The sequence below is a fragment of the Lissotriton helveticus genome, chromosome 2_1 (assembly GCF_964261635.1).
Source record: "Lissotriton helveticus chromosome 2_1, aLisHel1.1, whole genome shotgun sequence".
Classification (NCBI taxonomy): domain Eukaryota; kingdom Metazoa; phylum Chordata; class Amphibia; order Caudata; family Salamandridae; genus Lissotriton; species Lissotriton helveticus.
The window spans coordinates 440,442,582-440,469,964 of NC_136059.1; the positions used below are offsets into that span (position 1 = coordinate 440,442,582).

General features: G+C 42.7%; 1 protein-coding gene across 2 annotated transcripts in view; it reads left to right on the forward strand.

Moving 5' to 3' along the window:
- Positions 1-1,384: 1,384 nt before the first annotated feature.
- The window catches only part of NDUFS4 (NADH:ubiquinone oxidoreductase subunit S4), a 500,675-nt gene continuing 474,676 nt past the window's right edge, over positions 1,385-27,383 (forward strand). The window contains exon 1 of one of the 2 annotated variants that reach the window (XM_078675069.1): positions 1,385-1,538. In XM_078675069.1, coding sequence (XP_078531195.1) covers positions 1,453-1,538 — 86 coding nt within the window. In that variant the 5' untranslated portion in view covers positions 1,385-1,452. The remainder of the gene's footprint in view (positions 1,539-27,383) is intronic. The other variant, XM_078675068.1, reaches the window with a different exon arrangement.

Consider the following 27,383-nt stretch of genomic DNA (forward strand, 5'->3'; position numbering starts at 1 on the left):
GGCCTATTTAGTGTTCTCACTAATTTTTTCTAATTCCTTCTTTTCTTTCATCACTTTCTTCTATTCAGAATGGATGTTTTCACCTAGCTCATTGGCTAGTTGTTTCCTTTGACTATATGAGCACAGAAGTTCACTTTAAATCTATCCTTATCTGTTTGGATTTGAAACTTGTCTTTTAAGGGACTTATGAATATATTACATGCGTTTTTGCACAGTGTATAATTGTCATTAGCTTTTTGCTATTTTAATTAATTGATATACATATTTGTTGTATATAAATTATTGATTTAGTTTTATTGTTATATTAGATTTTTTCAGTTTTATTGAAAATTCATGTATTGTTATTTTGTATTTAGGTAATAGAGTTTTCTCCTGAAGAAGGCGCTGCTTCGCCGAAACGTGCGTCGATAAATAACTCTTCTCTTTATTAATTATATTTTTTGTAATAATTGATTTGTCCTTGTTAATGTATGTCTTTTTGTTAATCTGTATTTTTGGTTAATTTATATGCTTTTAATTGACTGTGAAATAAAAAGAATTGTTTTAACTAAATTCCTCTTAATGTTTTGACAATTCAATACTGTGTCCTTTCACCTGCAATTGGTCCCCTACCATTCTATTATTGAATAGACAAGTACTCACTAACTGCCTAGGTTGTTATTTTCTCAAATGACCTTGCCCGTGATGACAGAAGGACAACACAGGGTGTAGAAGGTCACTCAGCCTCTCGACAATAGGAGGGGAGGTTTGGTGAGTGCTGAGCGCGTGTGCAGGTGCATACTCGGGTACCGGCTCTATCTTTTGTGCTGGGAGGACGGCGTCCACCCGGTAAAAACCCAGTAAAATAAGTGGGGGGACGCAGTCCACCAACGTGGTATCCCGACTCGAGCCCTGATTATACCTCTACTTGTACTTTGTACGCTTTTGTAACATGCACACAGGTCACTTTTTCCTCTTGTAACGTACCGTTTGCTACCTCTTGTATTTTGTTTGCTCTTGATACATGCACAATTGCCTCATGTAACGTAACGTTTGCTTATGTAACATGCTCACTGTAATGTTTTCCTCATGTATCATTACTGTTCTTATTGTGAAGCGCTCCGACACCTTCGGGTAAAGTCCGCGCTATATAAAAACGCATAAAATAAAAATAAAATAAATAAAAACTCAGGCCGTCACGCAACATCCTTACATATGTCTCGATGTCATTTCACAATACCGTGGTATTGGTTAGACTTTGCGGTTAGCTTGGTGTGTCCCTCATCCGCCACATCTCTTCTGGTGCCAGTTTAACTACCACTTCCTTAGGAGTGGATCACATTACCTCGGCGAAGTTAGACTTAGGCGCATGCGCGTCGCTGCCTTGCTCAGCTGTAAGCTCCAATTAACGGCTGTGCTTTCATTTCGTCGTCAGTTTGACCCAAGACAGGATCCGTAGGAGTATTGCCAAAGATGGCGGCCTCAATGTCACCGGTGTTTGGGAAAATCATGTGGATGAGAAAAGCAGCAGTTGCCGCGGTGGGACTGAACCCTGGCAGGTAACGGTGCCCGAAACAATGATCTTATCCCGCTGGTGAAGAGACAGGGATTCGACGTAGTAGTAATACCAAAAATACACGCACACTAGTTCTCTCTCTCTTTGAAGTTTTATATTCCTACTGTTTCCTGACACTTTACAGTTGAGTTGATATGTCCACTTAGCCTACCACGTGCCTAGCTCATACAGTCATATACATAAATACACGCACTAACATAGCTCCCACGTTTTAAGATTATGTGAGATTTTCATATTTTAGTGGTTTGTGTAACGTCGAAACACAGTGCATTATGTGTGTTTTTTAAGAGGTTCGTTATCTCGAGTAATCCATCCCTTTTGTGCAGTTTATTGGTCTAAAATCAACCATTGTACGGTTCAGTAACCTGGAATCGACTTTCAGACAGCTGCTAAGCCTCTGAATTGTTTATGCAATGTCACCGCACTATTTCCCTTTTAACCTTGACCATCTTCAAAACATGTGGTTCCTTTACGGGGAAGGCATGCTGGCAGTGCTTTTGTTTATAACATTATCTGCAGTAGACTGGGGTGCCAGTGGGCAGCCTGTGCATTATATTCTCTGTGCAGGGTTGCACGTATATAGGGATTATGAGGGGTCAGCATTTCTTTACATGGCAGATTAGGGATTGCAGTCGAAGTGCATAAAAATGTATGGGGACTGTGATCCTGAGGGAAGTGGGGGTGGGGGCAGAGAGATATCTGAAAACAATTTATTCTGTCACTATTTTGTTTGCCTTTCACCTATCGGTAACTGAACATAAAATATAATGCACGCACCTTAAATGAAGAGTAAATGCCAGGGAAACGGATCGGAAAAAAATGCATTAATCTGGTAGGTAGGAAAGATCAGGTGGTTAATGCAGTAAATTTAGATGTCTGTGTATTTAAACGGAGGGTCGCTGATTTAAAAACTGGTGGTGCCCTGGAGAATAGTGAAATGTGCAGCTTTTTAAATGGTATAAAAAAGATCGGGGCTTCAAAAGAAGCGTGACCAAAGAAACGTAACCATGATTTTTTTTCAAGCAACGTGCCCTATATAATGCAAACGTAATACAAAAAAACTAAAATCTTGTGCTCCACACAGCATGCCAGTATTTGAGTGCCTCTGTAAACTGTTATAGCATCCAAACATATCACACAATATCCTACTTTCATCCAAAACAAGCTAGACCTCTTGGCTTTGCCAATGCTAGTGTACCAAATATGTACCGAGGAATGAGAGGACGTACACAGGAATGTCTTCAATAAAATTGAGACTTTATTTAAAAGTCTTTTAAAAGTATCTCAATACGGACCCACAGCAGAGCAGCGCCTCTTAGTCAAAGAGCAGCTAAGGAATGAAAGATCAGAGTTCTAGAATAGAATAAGTAAAGTAGCAGAATAGAAATAGAAGAGAGGAAGAGATAGGAAAGAGAGAATGTTACAGCTAGTAAGCAGTATCAGATAAGCGAGTAGCAGTAAATTATACTATTGTGACTATTTAGAATTTAAAATGTTTTAATTTATGGAAATATGAGACTGAAATAGACGTTACTGAGGTCGGTGAAAAGGGTAGTGATCTTCAGAGTATTGTAATCGTTGTTCTCCTCTTTACACTGCCTTGCTCTGCAGTCTCTATGTGAGACGCTTATGTATACCCTTTTATCTTAGCTTCTTTCTGAAATATTCCATCTGCATATTTCACATCTTTCCTTTTCCTGTAGTCCGCCGTCTTTTCACTCTTCCCACATGTACTCAGTCTCCTTGCATCCTCTTCACCCTCCCACTCACGAACACAAAACACACCCATTCATCGTTAAGCAGCACATTCGCTTTTGCTTTAACCGTGTCAGTGTTGTACTTTCTTCACTCAGTTTCATATGTATTCACAGTTAAAACTGGCTCATGTCACCGTTGGTCTGTGCACTCTGAAGCGGCAAGGATTGAGTGAACATACATTTTGAACCCATTTAGTACCCATTGGCAGGCACAGTGTAGAAATAACATTATATCAAGAGTTTTCAATCGTTCATTGTCATGAAAACCCACCCACTACCTGATACTACAGATAATAGAGGGGACCTAGTTCACAGTACGCACAATACATGAGTGGTATTCTTCATGAAAAACTACAAAAAATACCCTGGAAATGCAAATACTTGGGGAAATAAATTAAAAGCAAAATATGTGAAATGTAAACAGGAGCAACACTACAGACGTTGATCAGCCTTTTGGTTTTTGCAATCATTGTTAACATGACAATGTTGAGAAAACATTAGGCAAAATAGCACCAATTACCAATAGCTTTGTGCAGCTGGTTTAAATCATTGTCTACACAGGATTCACTTAAGCTTTATCAGGAATGTAGGCCCACAAATCCACAGTGTATGGAGAGCAGGACATATTACGCAAGGTGTGCTTGCTGTGTAATTGGAAGAGAAGGTTAAAGGAAAAAAAATAAATTTAACATCTGCACACAGTCAGTCAGTCAAAAAGCAACTTTATTTGGTTTATCACAACCATAAAGCATAGAATAAAATTTATAACAAACACAATTTAAAAGCATCATATTTTCAGTAAAACTTTTAAATATTACCAATTCTAAAACAAACCCTAAGAAAATCCACCCCTTGCATCTATTCATTATCTGCTTTCAATAAGAGGGTGTTCACATGGGTCATAAATTTTACTCCACGACAAATTAGGATATTGGAAGAGCCTCCCATCCAGCTTATTGCAGCTTGTCTGCAGGTACGAATTTGTAAGTCCTTGAAAAGGGCCCTTAATAGCTTCCTTCGTTCTACTTTTAGAGAATCACATACGCACATCAAAAGACATATTGATTCTTTGCGATATCAACACAGACTGCAATTTTCAGCTTGTTTCCCTTTCCAGGGAGGGACCAAATCCTTCGTATTATAGTCTCCCAATCTGTATGCCGTGAAGCTCTTTTTTAAAGATAGCCGAAAATGCGCCACTAAGTAGGGTTGCCGTTTTAGTGTAGTATACGAGTTTATTACCGTCCATGCGTGGCGTCGTTTGGTCAATCTCCTTTTCTCTTCTAAAAATGACGGTTTCTTGGCCGTGGCATTGCACGCTTTATTAAATGTTGTTCTGTCCACCTTCTGATTCCATACTTCGTCCATGTCTAATTCAGCAAGGGCAGTACTCCAGAAATCGCCCCATGAATTTGTTTTTTTTAAATCTAATTGAGTTTGTATTTCGTTCCAACATAAATTGTTCAGCGATCCAGGTTCTGATTTTACAAATGTTGCTTTTCTTTGGTATTCCTGGTTCTGAAGGCCAAATTCCAGGCGTGCCTGTTTGGGGGATGCTCCTTTTGGGAGATTAAAAACTGCTTTTGTTTGCTGTTCATTTAAAATGTCAATTTCTTGACCATGCCAAATTTCCAGGCCGTAGGACAGGGTTGGAAGCAGTTGAGCTGTCATTATTTTCAAGAGATGACCGTGTGAGGGGCATTGCAGTTTCTTGTAGAGCTGTTTGAAAGCAAAGATTAGAGATTGGGCTTTCGCTTTTATATCAATTTTTTGTTCCATTAGAGTCCTTCTCTGGCCCAATTTGATGCCTAAATATTTATATGAGCTGGTTTCCTCAATTCGCGTACCCTTTGCATACCATTTATATTTTCCGCCTTTGGGACCTGCTAGCCGAACCACCTTGGTTTTTGTCATGTTTATTTCCAAGCTTAAAATGTCGAAGTAATCAGTCAGTTTATTTATGACTCTTTTTGCAGTCCAATTGGGGTTGGGCTCCCAACCACGATATCATCCGCATACTGCAGGAACTGGACTGACTCATTTGCCAGTTTTGGCAGATGGCCATTTGTCTCTAGCAGATAATTGTTTAAATCTGCTAAGTATAGATTAAATAGACATGGTGAAAGGACGCAACCTTGCTTTAAACCATTAGTTATTTTTATCTTTGGTGATATTCTGCTACCATCTCCTAGCTTCATCCTGACCTATGTTTTGCTATATCGCGCTATTATTGTGTTTATCAATTCATGCGGTAATCCCCATTCTTTCAATTTCCGCCAAAGTCGATCTCACGGCACTCTATCGAAATCAGTTTTCAAATCGATGTAACAAGCGAGTAGGCCTGTTTTTTTGCTTGCGGCTTTTCAATTAAAATCACCAATGTTGCCAGATTTGTAATTGTGCCCATGCCCTGCCTAAACCCTGTTTGAAATTTAGGGATTATTATTTTTTCCTCCGTCCACTCCTGTAAGTGTTGTAAAATGCAAGATGTAAACAGTTTTGTCTCTACATCAATTAAGGCAATGAGCCTATATTTCCCAGGTTCCATTCGGCTGCCATTTTTATAGATTGGATGAAGTACCATTTCTCTCCAGGTAGCTGATATCTTGTTCTCTGAATGTATCTGGTTAAAAAGAGGAGCAAGGTAATTAGCCCAAAATTCCGGATCATGCTTAAAAAGGGCATTTGGAAGACCATTTGGCCCTGTCGTGCCAGCGGACTTCAACTTTTTTATCACCACCTTTAAGTTTTTTGTTGTTATAAAAGGTATTGGGTCATGTGTTACAGATTGCCCTTTTTCCAAAATTGGAATGCTTATTGAGATTGATTTCTGATTCAATTCCTCTGGTTCATCTGGGCATGGGACAACCCATCTGTACGTAGATGTCTGTATGTTGTTATACAAACTGCCTATATGTTGAATCCACGCTGACTCACTTATTCCTGTATTCTGTAGGGTTTCTGTTCCCTTTGTTAGTTCATTTATTAGTCCCCAAAATTCACTGCTGTTTGGTAGTTTACTTGCCCACAGTAATTTCTCCCAGAGGTTTTCGGTGTGTGCCCTTTTTGCCTCTCTCCACGTTTCCTTATATGCCTTTTTCATTTTTGTGATCTTGCTGTAATCTGCGTCTTTTCCCAAACTGGCCGCTAAGGATATTTTACTTGCTTCCTTTGCGATTTTTTTTCTTCTTCTGATCTTTCAGCTTTGTATTGTACCATGGTTCATTTCTAGAACCATACACAGCTTTTCCTGCTGAGCCTGTCAAAGACGCGCTCAGGTTCTCCCAGTCCTGTTATAAATGGGCGCCTAGTACTCCATTATTCTCCACATATTGTTTCACTGTGTTCATTATTTCATCCGTATTTGTTCCTCTCCAGTTAAGTCTCCTTTGATTTATGCACTTCAGGCATTACAACTAAGGATACTGTGCTCTTTTTATGCATCAAATTCAAGTGAAATACTGTTTCTTGGGGAAAATGAGCACTCTGCGGGCGATTATTTTAAATTATTTTTTTTTTAAATGGAAAAAGATTCCACTAAATTCCCCAGGTCCTTACTAATTATGGTATAATCTATAGTGGATTGTTTCTTACCACTTAGATAGGTGACTCCTGCCGGTTGGTCACCCTTTGTGTTCGCGTTCAAAATTACAAAACCTAGGGATTCCAATTCTTGCTTCCATCTAGTTAATTCAGGCCCACCCTGACGTCCTTTCTTGTTTAAGTGAACCCCTATTAGATTGCAATTGAAATCACCAGAGATTATCATACCGTGGTTTTGATATATTACTTGTAGTGTTTTTATTAAATTCGACAAGTTTAACAATCTTTCCAATTTCTTAGTTTTTTCCGGGTGGATGTAAATAGTTAAAATCAGTAATTTCCACAAAGATCTATGAATGGGTTGCTTACATTCCAGTTTAAAAATTTGTATCCAATTTACGCCGGAATCCAGGAATCAAGTACATTGATAGGCCCCCCTAGGATGACCATAGTTTGAGACATTTTCTGCCATTACGTGGTGTTCTTCATATCCTTCTATATGCCTTGGTATTAAATTCCAGGTTTCTTGCAATAGGATTATGGCGAAATTTCCCAAAAAGGCAATAGTTTATTGATCATGTTCCATTTTCCTAAACCCGTAGGTGTTCCAGGAGCAAATTCTTATTGTTTCACCTTTTTGAACAGATAATTGATTTTCTCCCCCCTGCCCCACTCTCTCCTTTATATTTTCATCAGGGTCGATGTTGGTTCAGGATGTGTGGGACCCAGGACCAGTCTCGCCGTTCTCTAGTCCCAGAATCTTGTTGTCTGATTGTTAGGCTGTTTAGTTGTGTATCCTGGTTTGCTTGATATATTGGGTTTGTACTTCTTGCTGCCTTCAGTACAGAAATTGTTCCTGTTTGATTTGCTTTAGGTGCCTGATTTACTTCCTCGTTTAATAGAGGATATGGATATTTTATGCGCTTTGGATATGTTAGCTATACCCCATGCTTCAAAGACCGTTATTGCGGAGTAAATCAACTCTATTATTTCTTTTGACGCCCAAGTTGTGCAAGTTGCTTCTAGATTTGTCCCATTATCCACTTGCATGAATTCAACTGCCAAGAGGTCTGCTGTTGTAATTTTCTTTAATTTTGGAATTTCCTTAAACAGTCCCATTAAGTTTCCCCTGTTTAGAGTGTCCAGTCTGCTTTTAGATGAATATTCTTGCAAAAAAATCAATTTATGGCCATGCTCTACTAGGTCGATTTGTTGGTTTCAGGCTGGGTACAATTCCTGTTCTTCCCTGCTAAGAGCCTGCAAGTTATTTGATCGATTGTTTGCGATCTCTACCATGGCCCTTTGTTGTGTGGGTATTTTTGATCTTAAATCCACCCTGTTGATTTTTTCTTGTTCAATCTTTGATGTTTTCTGACTTGTTTCAAACCAAGAATTTTCCGTTATGGTTTCCCTTTCAATCGGTAGCTTGCATATCCTTCCTTCTTTGTTCAGGGTGATTTTAATTTTATTACTGATGCTTTTTGCATTTTCTTTTTGCAATTCTGTTTGTTCAAATGTTGTAAATGCTCTATTTGCCCTGTCTACAGTCTCGGCATCGAGGTTCTCTGTACTTCTGTTTACTAGCTCCTTGTTTTTTATTTCTATGTTTAGAAAACCATTTAATTCCACCCGATTTGTTTCTTATTCCTGATTGGTTGTTACTAATTTTTGTTCCTGCCCTTTGTCCTCCGCCTCCTCTGTTATCTATATGTTATTTATCTCTTTTTATCCCACATTTGAATCAGTAAATGTTTTCGTGTGGACCATTACGAGTGCTTTATCTTTGCTTTGCATCGAAGTACTAGGACTCCCTATGCTATCTAGTGCTTTTGTTCCTGGACTGTGTTGCTCTACCTTTGTGGATTTTTCCTCTCGGTTTATGCTTATTTTACTTGACTTTTGAGTGAATATAGCATAGGTTTGACTACTTTCCTTAACATTTTTGCCTGTGTTGTTCCTAGCTTTCCACGTTCTCTTGCGTTGTCTTTTTGTTAGGATGACTAATGAACTTTGTGTATCTATTGTTTTATTTCCACTTTGACCATTACTATCTTCATTTGTTTTCTTAACTTACATCGGTTTTATACTATCTTCATGCGGCGGGATAGGCCACATCCTTCCTTGTTCTTCAGTTCCGTTTTTTTCCCCATTTTGATCTGTTAAGGGTTTTTCTCTTGGCTTTCCTGAGTCTTGTGCAACATGTACAATTTCAGTCAATATTTCAGGAAGCGACTCCCGTTTGTCTATTATATGTCCACATCCGCAGCTTTGATCCGACGATTTGTATTTTGTTTGTGCAACATTATTATTACCTTTTGTGATTTGAGCTGCTATTATGTCCAATTTTGTATTGAGATCTACTTGAACCTCGAATTTATCTGATTGAAAGTTTAAAACACCAATTGTTTACTGTAGAGACTTTAGCAATGATTCACTCCAAGTATTTGTTCTATTATTATTGGGTTGCGTCAAAATCCCCGATATTGAGTCCATTCCGCTGACTGATGAGATCGTAATTGGCGACTGTATATTTTCTCTTTCTTGGGGTTGACCGATGTTCTCATTATTTTGATCCTCTTGTTGGTACAAGTTACATGGGAATTTAATTGGTGTTCAAGCTGCCCCCCCCGTCTTCCCCCGTTTTACTTTTTTTAAATGGGTCAGGTTTTATCGTGTACATTTCCCTATTTGCCTGATGCACTTCTTCCGATTGTGTATTACATTCTAGAGATTCGATAAGTTCTTTTTCCTCGGAAATTGAAAAGGATCTTGACCACTCTACTTTTTGCACGTTGTCTTGGTTTTCCATTTGGCTTAAATTTCCTTTTTTCCTTTGCTTTTTTTCACTTTCTCCGTTTTCATCCTTTTTCCTTGCGTAATTAATGATTGACGTACCTGCGCTGTTGTTTTATCAGCCATTTTTTGATTGAATTTTTTTCTTGAGCTACTGCTCCAGCACTTTTTTCCTGTCCACTTCTAGTGGTTTTTTGTTGTTGTTGTTGTTGGTTTGTTTGTAGTTCCAAGTGAATAAGGCTAGTTTCTCCTGTTTTTTTGTGTGGAGTTTTCAGGTTTATCGGTTTTATTGGGTTTTGTAAGCCAGATGTCTCGTCATGGGCGTGTAAATTGCAGCCATTGGGTCTTTTAGGAAATGAAATTTCTGCTTCTCGTTCTTCCCCCCAAACTTAAATGGTTCTCGAGTTAAAAGCGGAACCAATCTCTTTTTTTGTAATATAGGCTCCTCTTTTATTTTACTTTTGTTTGCAATCCGGGTTAGATATTTTTTAAGCACCTTTCTCCTGCTTTTGCTCGTAGGTGCTTGCCGGATTGTTCCTGACCTCCTACCCTCTATAGTTGTATTAGGATCTTTTGCTAGTTTGACTTTACTTGTGAGTGCGAGCTCCTGAGTGGCGTAACCAAGTACTCTATTTTAATCTATTGTAATCCCACTTCACTGTGTATGTGATGGGTAACTAGTCTGGATTGAGAGACTGGTACTCTACTCTTCAGTGACAGCTACTGCTTCTACTTTCTCCAGTAGCTCCACAGACTCTCTAAAGTCGGAGGGATTCACCCCCACAGCGTCCCCAACCACATCCGCAGTCACTGGCTGCTCCAGGTGTTAGCTGCTATGCTTTACCGAAATGTAAGTGGATTGGTTAGTGCTGTTACTTGTAGAAAATAGAAAGAGCTGCGGGCCGCTACCTCTGCGCTCTGTTCACCTTACACAGCACATCGTGCACACCGTGCCTCAGCCTCAGCTCCCGACCCCCGCCAATCGCTGATGGGGGCGTGAATCGGGGCCGAAGCAAACTGGGCGTGCTCGGGGAAATTCAGGTTGCAGGATGTCAGCTGGCTGCGAGCAGGAACCAGGGACCGGGGATCGAGAGCTCGAGAGAGCGCGGCGTCACACCACGTCACACCCGCCTGCTGCCGGCTAGTACTGCTGCTGCTTGCCACTGCAAAGGCGAAAACATCTGCACACACAACTGCTGGACTGCTGCACTGGTTGCTACACACAAGTCTGTGGTGGGAAGGTGATAGCAGTAGGTTCAATAACATCCGAGCTAGTAAAAACTAGGATAAAGCAAGCTCTATACCAACAATCACCAGACTCTCTCTGAGGGTTCTGGGGTCAGGCTAGACCATATTGTAGCCCTTTTTTCTAATGACTGTGTGTAGTTAGTGTGGACAGGGCATGACTTGAGACACAGAAAACACGTAAAAAGGCTGAGATCATTTGATTTGTGTGAGGAGTCTAGCTTCACTGTAATATGTTATTTAACAGAAGATGCATGTCAATTTGCCGGGCTGCTTTACTGCCTGGCATACATACGCTTTTTTAAGGCTCAAGTCAACACTCCGGGATCTAAAGGAATTCGTTACCCAGCGCCATAACTTCCAACTCCACACTAATTCAGTTCTGAGATAAACTGATGATATATTAAAATTCATACAGCCAGATATGCTCCTTTTGGTCAAACATATTGAATATTTATATACAGAAGAGTGAAGGTAGAGGCTATTATGAACCTCACCTGACAGAAGAGTAGTGTCTCAAAGTATGAGGTAGTGCACAGAACCAAGGAGCACTCCACTCCACTCTATTCTCCTTAACTAGGAAAAATCCTACAACAACATTTAAACAAGATGGTTCAGCACTATACAACAAATCTTAATCATTCATGATTAGTATTCAAAGCAGTAGACACATGGAAAAATATCCAGATCCAAGATGTGAGCTTCTCAAAGGATTTCTCTTTATTTCTTTTTTTCACAACGGCAGAGGATCATAGCCAACGCGTTTCGTCTCTCAATGAGACTTCTTCAGGGTTACCCAAAGTAAAACAAAGTAAAGACAGTATATTCGTGCAGGTATATATCAATAGTTTCGAGATCCAGTGTTCGGAAGAATTCTATGAAATAAGCAACGTCAGCAATGGCGTGGTAGCCCACAGCTAGCGTTCTCCTAGTTTTTTGAGTCAAAAAAGCTTTTTTGAATCTTGGATCTGGATATTTTTCCATGTGTCTACTGCTGTGAATACTGATCCTGAAGGATTAAGATTTGTTGTATAGTGCTGAACCTTCTTGTTTAAATATTTATCATCAAATCTTCATAAGTGTTATTAAATCCATCCATAATTTTTCAACAAGATAGAGCAAGGTAGCCAACATGTGTCGGGGACTACCCCTTCATCAACCCTGTAAACAATTAAAATGAAATCACTAAGAGAATAGTGTAAATATAGAAATATCAATAGAACATTGTACATTACTTCATGCTCATCCCACTCATGACAAAAATCAGCAAACATAAAAAATTGATTTCCTGATAATCCTAATCAATTATTTCCCGATATTTGATAACCATTCAGAATTCTCACTCTTTAGTTCATTTCACAACTAATCAGTCTTCAACTTATTCACTTCCCTGCAATAAAATTATTAACAGACAGAATGCATTATAGCTTAGATGACTCTCCCCTTATGCTCCTATGGATCCCCCTAGTATCAACTCTTACAAAATTTAAAGAAGGCACAGCTTTTAGCTTAAGCTCAGATGTTTTTCATACAAAACTACATCACTCAACAATACTCTGACATGCTTGATCACAACCATAAAGAAAATAAACTGAATCAAAACTCGCCCAAACCTTAGTCCCTCCAAAGTATGTAAATATTTGTTTTATTAACTTCTGTATATGTTCTCTCTTTACAATCACGTATTTGTTTTGATATAGTTAGTTATGGACAATATGAAAAAACCGTGAATGCCAATGCACATAATCATACCTTCACTGGTTGCTAAACACTTAAAGTAAACGCGTCAAAAATCAACCTATAATTAATTCATCCACCTTTCCTTCCTTAAACAAAACAATCTTTATCTGTCAATTTTGAAGTTAAACTCCCCCACTAAAAGTGGTATCTGCAAGTTAGACAAATATAATACAAGAGTCAAAACACCAAGCTTAATGCCACATACTCAATGGTGGTTATATTGCAAACATTACATCCCCATACTTACCATGATAAATATTCTATTTGTTTTATGTTTAGACGTTCAGTTAATTAAACCCATATTTGCATATTAGTTAAGGATTTGAGGATTTATGGAGTGAACTTGCAAGCCTAGGTACTGAATTGGTCTGTTGCATTTGTATGCTTACTCCAAATTGGCCAAACTGGGTCAAACAATTTACCAATAAGACTCCTTCTCTTCCTTCTGTAATATCTTTAAAGCTATTAGCCTTTGTTATTTCTCAGCTGCCGCATCTGCTCAGTATGCTAGAGTAGTGTGTAACCCCCTGCACTTCAAGGTCACCTTGAGAGACACGTACTATTGTGCTGTCAGCTTACAGAATTACAGGCTACTGCCTGGCACTGAACTTGCTCGCTGTAGGTTATAGGTTTTATTTGTATCCCTTAATGAAGGTTAACCAGTTACTCACAACCTATTGGGGCTGAATTAAGCATTTCACATTAGATCACAATATTCTGTTGATGAGACACCAAGAATATTAGTGTTTAGGTTGTAGCTTTAAAATTGGTGCATTTATTTTCTTATGGTACCTAAATATGATCTGTAAATGTTTCCTATATGCTTTTTCTTTTTTACATAAACAAACCACATACTAAATATATATGTGGTCTTGTTTATACCGATAATACCTCAGCAGGTTTACACCATTCATCAATAAATTCTATAGATGCAGTTATTTTCTTATGGTACCTAAATATGATCTGTAAATGTTTCCTATATGCTTTTTCTTTTTTACATAAACAAACCACATACTAAATATATATGTGGTCTTGTTTATACCGATAATACCTCAGCAGGTTTACACCATTCATCAATAAATTCTATAGATGCAGTTAAAAAGCTGAACCAACTTTAATTGGTTCTTGGCATATTGATGATCCCACTCTTGACCCTGTCCATTTCTTCTGCTCTGTGTTCTCCCATCTACATTGCTCTGTAAATCTGTGGGTGACTTTTAGATGATACTGTCTGACATTATGGTACACATTCTTGCATATAGGCGGACGATACTGACCTGTTCATGGAGCTAGAGGCGTGTCGTGTGGATGTGGCTTCTGCAAGCATTAGTAATTTGGCCAGAATCGAGTGGATACATATATTTAGGTGGCTTGAAATAGTAATAGACTGATAATCCATCCCACTGTTGCATTTAGGCCCTTGGTAGAGTTATCTGCTGTATAAAAAAGACATCTTTTCGTTGTAGCTGGAGTATTTGCCTTGTCTCAGCAAGTGCATTTTCGTCTTCAGAGAACAATGTACCATTTAATATAGGCTAGAAAATGTTTTAAATACCCATATTCCCACTATTATAAACTTCTAATAAGGATTATTACTTTGCCAAGGGTGCATCATCATAGATTGGTGATGGATTGTTTGGTGATCTGTTTGCTCTAATATAAGCTCCCTAGAGTCTATGTTTGCTTTTTCTACTTTGTTTGTTTTGCCTCTGTGTATCATTGGTCTTTGCCCCCAAACTGGCGCCCTTAGGCTTTTTATGAATTTGTAATAAACATACAGAAGTTTCTATTTATGGTTTTTAGTTTGAGATTCAATTATTTTATAAATAAGTAACTTTGAGTAAATTTTTTGTTAAACACTTTCATCTTTTCAAATAAGTTCTGCATAATCCTCTTCAGGCTTTATTCATCAAACATATGCCAAATGCTAATGTGCTATTATTTTCTTGTTAACAATGTTTTACTTTGCCACCTTGTTGCATACCAAACTAGCTTGTGCCAAATAAGCATTAGTCAAAAAGTGAATTAATGGGTTTACTTGCTGTACATGGGTTTACTTGCAGTGGATGCTTATCGTTGAAATATTTGCCTGAAACATTTGTCATGTAGCAAGAGAATGCCGTTGCCATTTCTTCTTTCTACTTTTTATTTCTGTTTGCAATTTTATACAGCAAGAGCATGGCCCAGAGGTTTTGGAGTGCTTTACTAAGGGAAGGAGAACTTTACAAAATTAATGAGGTGATAGTGAAGTGAAAATGAATGGTTTGCAAATGCATAATAACTCAATATGCATACATATAACTATACACATATGATGGGGAAAACAAATGCAAGGGGAATATGTGTGATGCATGATAAAATACTGAAGGAATAATTACCATGTGAAGAAATATAATTCTGATCTTTTTACATGGGAGCACAGCTGTATGGGAGGTAAAATATTAGATAGTACACTACTGGTAAGGGGAACTCCCACATAGGAGAGTTGACTCTAATGAATGCAACAGAGTAATCCTTTTAAAATACGGTAAGGATGGGAGTGAGTAAGAGGGGATGGGAGAGTTATAGTAAGTGTGGGAGTAGTGTTGAAGAGGGAAACATAGAAAGGAGAGACGCAGAGAGTGTAGAGTCAGTACCTTAGAACAGGAAGGACCTTTTTTGTAAAAGAAGACGGTTAAGCTCCTTCTTAAAGGAAGTCCTAGAGTGCCTAGTGCATAATGCTAGTCGGATTACTAGAGAAAGATGCCCCGTTCTATGGTTCTTTTTGGAAGCTGTATGTTCTAAGAGATGTGATTCAACACTGCGCAGCAACTTAAGACCCCTAGACTATTTCAACTTGGAAGTCAAGTACATAGCAGTATATATGTAGAACCTTTAGAGTGATTCATGCTATCTTGAAGACTACTCTTATTTCTGTGGGAAGTCTTTGAAGTAAAACTAGTGCTGGAACGATGTGAAATTTTTTTTTGAATTGAATGTGGAAATATATTCAGGACTGCCTTCAGAGGAATGAGTTGGACTCTAGAGAGGCCAGTCTTGAGATGACAGTGGGAGTGAGAGATTGGTTGGCAAGAGATTTGGTAACAAGTAAACAGACACCATGAACAATCTCCAGAGGGGTAGGATGAGTAGGAGAAGAGAATTGGAGGGAAAATGAAAAGGTAATGTAGAGTGATAATAGGAGAATGGTGCCAGGTATTGTGGAAACAGCTGAACAGACAGAATTGAAAACCTGAGGAGAAAAACATTTTGAAAAACAGGTGGAGACTGCAGAAGAGGTGTTCTTGGCTTGGAAGCAGCTTGCTGTTAATTTGATAGTTTATATAGCGCTCAAATGCCTTGGGGCGACTTGGCGCTGCTTACCGGCGAGTTCTAACACTGAATAAATTCACAGAGTAGGTAGTTTTTGAAAACCCAGGTTTTTAGTGCCTTCCAGAAAAGCAGGAAGTTTGAGCATTCCCTGAGCTCCAATGGGACATAGTTTCAAAGTTTTGCAGTTGCTACAATGAAACTGTTCTCACCCACTGAGTTCTTTTGAAGCTAGAGATGACCAGAAGGTTAGCATTGGACGACATCAGTTGCCTTGTTGGAGAGTACCAAATGAAGCTCTTTCTGAAGAAGTTTGGATTGTTATTATATAAGGCCTTGAAGGCTATGCATTAAGATTTGAAATTGATTCTTTTACTTACTGGAAGCCAATTCAGCTTGGCCAAGCCGTGGGAAACTGACTGGTACATATGGACTCCTTATAGTAGTCGTGCTGCAGCATTCTGAATCATCTGCAATTTCTGCAGTAGCCGTTTATGGATGTTAAGGAATAGGACATTCCCATAATCTAGTTTAGAAAGGGCTAATGCCATGACCACTGTTTTTTGGAGTTCTGAGGGAATAAAAGGGCAGATCTTCCTGTCGGGAAATTAACATAGTCTTTAAAAATGAGTCTGCCATCAAAGAGGACCCACTAAGTTTCTCACCTTCTTCACAGGGAGACAGAGTACCCAGATATTTCAGCCACCAGTTTTGGGACCAGAGGCAGATGTTGTTGCCCACAAGTAGGACCTCGGTCTTCCCGTATAATTTAGTCTGAGGCAGTTGGTAGTCATATATTTATTGATCGTGGCCATACAAGTGCTGAATCGCTCTGCGGGTTCCACTGGGTTACTTGAAATCAAGGCCACTAGCAGGGTATCATCTGCATATGACACCACCGAAAATCAAACGGATTAATCAGTTTTACTAGTGGGGTCACATAAAGATTAAATAGGGTAGGGTTCAAAGATGAGGCCTGCGGTACTCCGCATGATAGTCTGAAGAGGTCAGAGGAAAAAGGCCCCATTGTGACCTATGGCAATCTGTCAGACAGAAAGGAAGTGAGTAGTGACAGAGCTGTGCCCTTTATTCCAAGTTCTAGGAGCTGTTTAGTTAGAAAGTTATGATTGACTGTGTCGAAGGCTGCCGACAAATTCAATAGGATCAAGGCAGCCCCCCCTCCTTTGTCCCATATCATTCTCAGTTCTTCTGAGACTGCCACTCTCAGTCTCTGTGATGTGAGCAGCTCGGAAACTGTACTGAGTGGAATCTAAGAGGTTGTTCTTGTTTATGACGGAGGTTGGTTAGATCGATTGCCATTGGGAGTGGAAGTCGCTACTTTGGCTTACACAAATTGGCCAGAGAAAGCCGGAATGGCCCTAGTAAAAACTCTCTGCCCCAAAAGATCACAACCCTCTGCTCCATGGTTTACAGAGGATTTGAGAAATCAAAAACCCATCTGCAAATGGTTTGAGCGGAGCTGAAGGAAAGGCTATAAAGATACAGAGAAAAATATATATAAATCCAGCCTGCAGAATTATAAACAACAAATTTTCTCTGATAAACAAATGTTCTACGCGACCCGTATCGACTCAGCGAAGAACTTGGTAAAAGAATTGTTTAGAACTGTTTCTAACCTGGCCTCCCTAAACCCACCGAAAGTTCAGCCAAGCCAGGAACTTTGTGAAGACATCGCCAAGTTCTTCCTGACCAAAGTGGAATCCATCTTCTTGGCTTTCAGTGGTTCAAGCACTGCCGAGATGAACATGGCTAGGGAGGACCTCAAGCCCACAAGGGTTCCCATGCCTACCTTTGACAAATTCCGGCCGGTGTCCCCTGAAGAGACTTTAGGGCTCCTTAAGGCAGCCAAGTCAGGGTCGCCCTTTGATCCATGCCCGGTCGCGGTGGCCAAATTGGCCCTGGTTCCAATCGCTCTAACTTTGTCATATATCTTTAACGGCATGTTTACAACAGTGCAGTTCCATACATCTTGGAAGTTGGCCTCAATATTGCCTCTTTTAAAAAAGCCTAGCCTGGACCCTAAGGACCCAAATAACTTTCGCCCTATTTCCCGTCTTCCACTCCCAACAAAACTGATTGAAAAAATCATGAACACACAAGTAAGTTCCTTCTTGGCTGAGACACAAGCCTTGGATCCCTCACAATATGGCTTTAGAGAAGGACATAGTACAGAGTCCGCTCTCATTAAGGCCACAGAGGAGATCAGGGAAGCCGTTGATCGGGGTGGCTGAGCAGCTTTGACCCTATTGGATCTGTCTGCTGCCTTTGATATGGTGCATCATGACAACTTGATGGACCGTCAAAAGGCTTGTGGAATTCAATCAAAAGCTTGGAATCTTCTAAGATCCATTCTTTCAGCCAGAGGACAAACGATTGCCTTGGTTGAATATCAATCTAAACCTTTTGAATTGCCCTGTGGTGTCCCACAGGGGTCCTCCCTGAGTCCTACGCTTTTTAATGTGTATCTCATTGTCCTCCAGTATCAGTGCATTTGGATTTGGTCTCACCTTGTATGCTGATGACACCCAAATTGTGGTGTCACTGCTACCTGGACAGGAGGTGGGCTTGGATAAACACTTTCAAGATTGCATGGTCCCAGTGGGGAGTTGGATGGCAGAGAATTGCCTAAAACTTAATACAGGTAAAACCTAAGTAATACTGTTTGGCAATGATACCAACATCTGGACACCTAACTGGTGGCCGGACTCGATGGGCACTCTCCCCTAAGCCTTCAAAAAGGTTAAAAACTTGGGAGTAATAGTGGACGAGAGACTTACCTTTGGTGACCAAGTAAACTCAGTGGCATCAAAAACAGCTTATGTGATCAGATCAGTCAGGAAAATACTGCCGTTCTTGTCGCAGGGTAGCCTGCAGACAGTGGTCACGGCTCTTGTAATATCGAGGCTGGACTACTGTAACAGTCTTTACTTAAATATTCACCAAAGATTCCTGAATAAGCTTTAATTGCTGCAGAATGCAGCTGCCAGACTGCTAACTGGCACATCCAGGTTCTCTCCTATATCCAAAGAAATTAGAAACCTGCACTGGCTCCCGGTAAAGAAGTCTAGTGCTATTTAAATTCCTCTGTTTGGTTTTTAAAGCGCTTCAAGGGTTAGGGCCAGACTATCTCAAACAACAGTTCACTTGGTACATACCGAAAAGAACACTTTGCTCACTGAGTGCCAAACTGGTCTCAGTTCAACACACAAAAAAAGCTTTGTGGGGTGGTAGAGGTTTTGCCCTCTGTGCGGCAAAAGCTTGCTGTTTCACCTGAGAAATGCCAGGGATCTCCTAACTTTCAGGAAGGGCCTAAAAACCTAGCTCTTTGCTAAATAAATCTCGTTCCTTCCGTTTCTTGCCCTAAGGAGTTGTAACTAGCGCCAGGACACCCCCGGGTAACAGCTGCGCTTTAAAAATATTGTTAACATAACATAAATTAAGAGCTCTTTCTAGCACCTTAGTGGAAAATGGCAGTCTGGCAATGAATCTATAGCTACTCAGTTCTACCTGGTTAAGATTTGATTTTTTTTTTTTATTAATTCAAGGACATTTTATTGATTTTACTTACAACACAAAATACATAAAAGAGTGGGCGGAGTAATGTGTGTACATCACGTTATTCATGTGACCAATACTAGAAGACAAGTGGTGGAACGGACAGAACCTTACAATCTGTTTAATGCAAAGGGAGACAAGAAATAGATTCAGGGACCAGGCACGCAGAAGGCCTTACTTACTGAGAACTTGATGAGATAGTGCTACAGCGCGGCTCCAGAAATCATTTCTAATTAACACTCACCATTACCCTGAAACCTTAAAACACACAAACCATGCATCAGTGGGGCCCATAGCACTGCGCATTTACCCTGTTCACTTACTCTCGGCTTCAAGGCTCTGGTGAATCGCAGCAGAGAAACGCTGTAACATTTAGGTGGAGCGTCTAAACCTATTTAACTATTATTTACACCTGCAGATTAAAAAAAACATTTTACCATGGTTTTATTAAGACTTAAATTATCTAGACACACCACCATAATGGCAATGGATCTGCTAGAATGAAAATTAGGCGTAGGAAGAATTCAAAGACCAGCTCTTACTTCTTCATTTATCTAATTTTTATTCAAAGCAAAACTTTATCATGTCTGACATTTAGACATTCGTAAATCTTTATTCAGTAACACTTAAACTTTATTTCAAAATGATAATTTAATTTAGAGCTCAAGAAAATCGTTTTATTAAAATAAATCAGTTAAAGATTAGCAAAGAACAGATAGTTCCAATTTTCAGTCTTTCCTAACATCCCTAACTAACGCCCTCATCTTATCCTTCAGTCCTGCAAAGCAAACAAGTAAAGAAAACGTTAAAGTTCTTACATCCAGGAATCGGTCAGCAATCGGGCAGCATCTCCGATGGAAATTGAAAAAGCGACCCCAACTAGACAAAACCAGGGGTTTTAATACCCTAAATCCCTAACTTAATCTATCTAAAATGTAACTAACACCACTTATTTGGGCTGTGATTGGACAAAATCGGGGTGGGTGAACATCTCTTCACCATTACGGCATCATTTTCACAGCGTGTCAGCAAGAAATAATAAGTCATTGTTTTAGGACAGTCTTTGTCCTAGCCATTTCCTTGATTGGCAACATCAGGCAATATTCCCATGTTCTCAACGTTCAGTCGCCCAGGTTTGGCACCCATCCTAGGTTCTGGGCTACAGCAGCCTTGAACCTCCTCGAGAACAGGCAGTTCACTCTGACTTGCAGGTTTTGGCGCGCCTGCGCAGTTCAACTCTTGCTCACAGTTTACCCGACAGTCCATTTTCTAGCTAGGCCTCAGAAGCCACTTTTGGAACTATCGTGGAAACAAACACAGATTTACATTAGTTATTGAAGTTAAACCCATTCTGTTTACCTCCCACCTTACTAATGTTTCCCAGTTAGTTGTTACCTAGCAAATAAGCCACATAAGTGCATTTTATACTTACATTTCGACCTCTCCACCACATAAACGAATACAATAAGCACATTTAAATTGCGTTTTGATTGTTTTTCAAGCTGGGCATTAATTCACAACACAATAACAATACATATTAGCTGAGTTTATTTGCAACATGCAAGCAAAGTTAGTTCTCCCCATGTGTAATAATAAAAATAATGTGTGCACTTTATTCTATGGTTGGTTAATTTCGCAAAACATGCAATCAATAAACGTTACTGTTATGGGACATTAACTTTACGAGGGGTACACAAAATTTTGTGTTTGCCACCTCGCTCCATCAATAGCATGTACACTTGATAAACTTGGTACGACCGTGTCTGGTCCGTAAGCTGAGTTGTTCTTTCTTCGGTAATGCTTTGCTGGGGTACAAACTGAATGTGACCGGATGTCATGCACAGCCTATTGTCCATGAATTAGCTGATAGACCAAGTTCTAGCAAGGGTCAAATTCTGAACAGTACAAGGCCCGCAGAATAAAGTTAGAAAAAAGAGAAGGAAAGCAGAGAGTGCAGAGGTACAGAAGGAGGAGAAATAGAAGGGAGAGTCTAGAGCTCGGTGCCAAAGAACAAGAGGTAGTGTATTAAAGTCAAATCAAAAAGGGGGAAGCCTTCAATTAGTTCCAGCGGGAGGTCTCCAAGGGCAGTGGGGGATGTGAGGTGATCTGGAGTTTGATCATTTTGGTCTAGCAGCTCAAGGGGGTTTAAAAACCTTAGTGTTAGCGTCAAGCGCCTGCCTGTGTTTGGGCTTCCAGGAGGAGGTATTTAAGACCATATTATCTGCTCCTCTTAAAAAAATTAACCATTCTTGCCATTTCGTGAATGTGATTTTCCCAAAGCTCTTCCGATTACAAACGACTATTTTACACGCAAGTGTTAACATTAAGTCAAGCAGAAAGTATTCGTCCTCCCCTGTCAAATCAGGGTCCAAAAAGCCAGCCAAAATCTAAGATAGTTCTTTAACTGGGCGGATGTTAAGTCACTGAAATGTATTTGAAAATTAGTTCCTAAAACTTTTCTAGCATCGGGCATAACAGAAGCATGTGAGATAAATCACCTGCATGGGTATTACAATTCCAGCAGACTGGGGATTGGATTAGATTTAATCTAAATAAACTATCGGGGGTCCAGTATGACCTGTTTATGATCATAAATTTTGTTTGTGAGAGAGTTGGGGAGATTTTGTGTTTGAAGGGCATTGCTTCCAGTCCAGTATAATTGTTTTGCTGTTAGGTTCTGCTTCCCACTTTGCCACATTATTCAAGTGTTTTTTGCTTGGCTCATCCTTGAGACTGTGTGACCTGCTCCTAGTAATTGGGTGAGTTTTGAGGGGAGTGAGGTGGGGTAAAAATTAGAGTTAAGTTTCGTGATTTGGACTTTCAATTTCAGGAAGTCAAAAAAATCTAACTCGATTAAACCCTTATCTTGTTTGTGTGGAGAATGCGATGGGACCAGTCTCGTTGTATAGGTCTTTAAGGAAGTTGATCCCTTTGTGTGACCAATCTCTCCAGAATAAAGTCTCTTTATTTATTTTTTTCACAGGGTTATTCCAGATTGCCTGTAAATTTGATGCACCCATTTTTGTTGCGAGGACAGTCTCCAGACGTTTTAGGGCTTTTTTGTATTTGCCATGATGTATTTAGAGTGTTCTATTTTATTTGTCTGCATAGTCATAATCGCTTGGAGGGGGATTCCTTTAGTGAGTTCTAATTCCACATCTAACCATTGTGGTTTGTAGTTAGGATTATCTATGAACCATGCCGGTCCCTGTTTGCAGAGGAATACTATTTGATAATTTCTAAAATTAAGGAAGGCCAACTTCTCCCATGGTCTTCCCGAGCCTTAATTTACTTGCGGAGATGCTTGCTTTTTTCCCTTCCCATAGGAAGTTACTAATGGCCTTATCCACCTTTTTAAAAAAGTTTTCCGGGGGGGCGTGACCAGGCGCCGGCTACGATGGCAGCCTAACCCGAGAGCTCCGCGACACCGAGCCATCACCCTAAGTAAATCCAGCCGCGCTGATTCGGCAAACGGCAGAAGATCCTAGCGGCATGACTCCGGTCACAGTGTCTGCCTCTGTTGCGGTGCGGCGCCCCCGTTAACTGGGCGGCGGGTGCCGGCTCGGAGCGTTGGTGCGGTGCGGGCGGAGCTACAAGCCAGGCGAGGCCCCGGCTTTGTGGCCTGGTCGGAGCTTGACGGAGCTCAGCTCTTCCTGGGCGGCGGACCTCGACCTGCAGCAGGGGGCACACCAGATACGCCGTTGCACTGGCAGGGCCAGACAATCCTTCCCATATTGAAGTCGGCAGCAGCTGAGTGCCGACGTGGAGAGTTGGCCGAGGCCTAGGGGAAAAGCGGCCTGAGGCCTGGGCGGACTACACGGCACACTAGAGGCCCGGTGGTTATCCCGGCCCTGCCATTCCACTCTATGCCATGCCACTCTATGCCATGCCACTCTGTCATGCTTCTATACAACATGGCTAGAAGACATTGGCAAAACCAATAGCTCTCCTGTTGGTGAAACCTATTGGCTTTGCAAGTACTTGCTACTTTAGCCTCCCGTAGGTATTCTCTTACATGACCGAAACCTGGGGGCAATGGCCCATGTATAGACCGTGGCTAAATTGTTGTGTCAATTCATTTATTTAATTTGGGGGGGGAGGGGGTAGACTGTTTCTCTTGTCGTTTGTAATTGCTGTAAGTTAAGGGCTAGCAGTTTCGGAGGGTATTAGTGTTACCAGTATTTTACCTGTCTTGCTGCATGTTTCTAGGCTCTTGATCTTGTAATCAAAGATTCTAAGCCTTTCAGGCATCCATGAATATGATTTACTTGAGGCAACTCAACAATCCTTCATGGTCTGAGCCTGCACATTTTTAGGTCTCGCCTGGCATTGCAGCGCGAAAGCGCTGTAGCTAGCGAGATCTATTGTGATTGTTAGGTCTCCCAAGTGGTACAGACTGGTGCACTAGCAGATTGTGGTATGTGGACGTGCTTTTGAAGACGCAGACGCGCTTGCTTCTACAGTTTCATTTTTCGTGCTTAAGTTTCACTTTCATGTTTTATTAATGCGCACGTCATGTTTCATTTAGGCGGGGCCCTCAGCGGGTAATCCGGTAGGTGCTGGGTGGGTTTATGGGTTGATTCCGCTGGCTACTCACCACTTCAGTAGACAGCGGTGCTCGCTCTCCATTGCTGCCGGTCCTGTGCTTTAATCCGGCTCCCCGACCGCAGCCTCACTTCATGCCTCTCAATCCCTGGCCAGCGAGCTCGCCCCACGCCGCTGCCCGCTCCCTGGCCACACACGAGCAAGGTGTCTCCGCTCACCGCCGCTCTTCTCTCGCGGCCTGTGAGTTCACCCTATGCTATTGCCAGTACTACACACTCTGCAATAACGGGCCAGGTGTCTCGTACCTGGTGGCGCGCTCCTACCCCCACCGCAGCTTCTTATTTCACTTTCTGCCGCTGCTCTCGCTTTTCTTGGGCGGCGACGGGAGGTTTGCCCTCCCCGCCCTACACGTAGGCCCCGCCCCTGTGCACCTCCCTCCCCTGGGCTTTCACTTGTTTATTTGGGTGCCGTTATCATATGTTTGTATATAGTTTAGTTATGCTGCTTGTATTGTGTCAATTAATATAAAAGTTCAATGATTTGGATTCAGGCACAGATCTTTGTGGTTGCTCTTACCACGGCCTGTGCAGAATGTTTTCCGGGCAGCATCACTAGAGAGTTATTTAGCTATGATGGAGCATGCGTGGGAATATGTATGTTTAGGCTAATACTTTGATTAATCTAAGAGGCACTTGCTGTTGTATGGAAGTGCTTTTGGATTGACAGCGTTTTGCTGACTTTGTGGCTATGTGTGGTGGTGGTGTGCGCCTGAAGTTAGCCGGGTTCTGTCTTCCATTTTGTTTGACAATTAAGGCAAATTCTGGTTAAACTAGGATTGGATTATCTAGTCTGGCACACAGGGAGCCTGGTGGGGGCACCTAGTAAGCTCTGTTTAATTGTTGGGTGTTTGGAGGTCTGAAATGGATTAGAGTGAAGTTTGCATCCTAGAAACAGCAACTATTCATCAAGCAGGAGCAATGTTGACTGCATATGTGGTGTCAAGACCTGTAAGTGATTTGCTCGTCCTATGAAAGAGTATACCAGGCAAACAGGACAGTAAGAGGGAGTTTGAAACCATCAGTCCATAAGTGAGCGGTGCCAACGCTTCTCGGATTTTTAGTGGGTCTGTTTTGGCCCTTCCCGGCGGGGTTGCCGCACTTTAGCGGAACAGTACCAGAACGAGTGACGCGCAATGCCTCGGAAGCTGCGAGCAGTGGGCGGATGCGGCTCCCGGCCACCATTTTTCTGCATTCACTCTTTCCATATAAAAGATGGCTCTTCCCAGCGGTCTGGCCCGTGTGGCCCCCTCACCCCCCCCTCACCCTCACCCCCCCCTCACCCTCACCCCCCCCTCACCCTCACCCCCCCCTCACCCTCACCCCCCCTCACCCCCCCCCTCTCCCCCACATCCCTCACCCCCTCACACCCCCTCACACTCACACCCTCACCCTCACAACCCCACCACACCCCCTCACCTTCACACCCCCTCACCTTCACACCCCCTCACCTTCACACCCCCTCACCTTCACACCCCCTCACCTTCACACCCCCTCACCTTCACACCATCACCTTCACACCCCCTCACCTTCTCACCCTCACACCCACCCTCACCCTCACACCCACCCTCACCCCCACCCTTTCTCCTCACACCCCCTCACCCTCACACCCCCTCACACCCCCCTCACACCCCCTCACACCCCCCTCACACTCACCACTCACCCTCACAACCATCTCACCCTCACAACCATCTCACCCTCACCCCCTCACACCCACCCTCACACTCACTCACCCTCACCCCCTCACCCTCTCACCCTCACCCCCTCACCCTCACCCCCTCACCCACCCTCACCCCCACACCCTCACACACCCTCACCCCCTCAACCCCCTCACCCCCTCAACCCCCTCAACCCCCTCAACCCTCTCAACCCTCTCAACCCTCTCACCCCTCTCACCCCTCTCACCCCTCAACCCTCTCAACCCCCTCAACCCTCTCAACCCCCTCAACCCCCTCAACCCCCTCAACCCTCTCAACCCTCTCAACCCTCTCAACCCTCTCAACCCTCTCAACCCTCTCACCCCCTCAACCCCTCAACCCTCTCACCCTCACCCCCTCAACCCTCTCACCCTCACCCACTCACCCTCACCCCCTCATCCTCACAACCCTCTCTCACCCTCACACCCCCTCACGCTCACAACCCTCTCACCCTCACCCTCACTCACCCTCACACCCCCTCACCCTCACACCCCCTCACACCCCCTCACACCCCCTCACCCTCACACCCCCTCACACCCCCTCACACCCCCTCACCCTCACACCCCCTCCCCCTCATACCCCCTCCCCCTCATACCCCCTCACCCACCCTCACCCACTCACCCTCACCCCCTCACCCTCACTCACGCTCACCCTCATTCACGCTCACCCTCACTCACGCTCACCCTCACTCACGCTCACCCTCACTCACGCTCACCCTCACTCACGCTCACCCTCACTCACGCTCACCCTCACTCACGCTCACCCTCACTCACGCTCACCCTCACTCACGCTCACCCTCACTCACGCTCACCCTCACTCACGCTCACCCTCACTCACGCTCACCCTCACCCTCACTCACGCTCACCCTCACTCACGCTCACCCTCACTCACGCTCACCCTCACTCACGCTCACCCTCACTCACGCTCACCCTCACTCACGCTCACCCTCACCCACGCTCACCCTCACTCACCCTCACTCACCCTCACTCACCCTCACTCACCCTCACTCACCCTCACTCACCCTCACTCACCCTCACTCACCCTCACTCACCCTCACTCACCCTCACTCACCCTCACTCACCCTCACTCACCCTCACTCACCCTCACTCACCCTCACTCACCCTCACACCCCCTCACTCCCCCTCACTCACCCTCACACCCCCTCCCCTTCCCCCTCACACCCCCTCACACCCCCTCACACCCTCACACACCCTCGCCGCACACTGATTCATTACTCACAGTGCTGCACGCTGCACACTGCTGCATTACTCGCACTGCTGCACGCCTCGCACTGCTGCACGAGGCGCTCGCACTGCTGCACGCCTCGCACTGCTGCACGCTGCACACTGCTGCACTGTAGCGGAACAGTACCAGAACGAGTGACGCAGCACGGCTCGGAAGCTGCGAGCAGTGGGCGGATGCGGCTCCCGGCCACCATTTTCTGCACTCACTCTTTCCATGGCTCTTCCCAGCGGTCTGGCCTGCGTGGCCCCCTCACCCTCACACCCCCTCACCCTCACACACCCCCTTTCCCTCACACCCCCCTCACCCCCACACCCCCCTCACC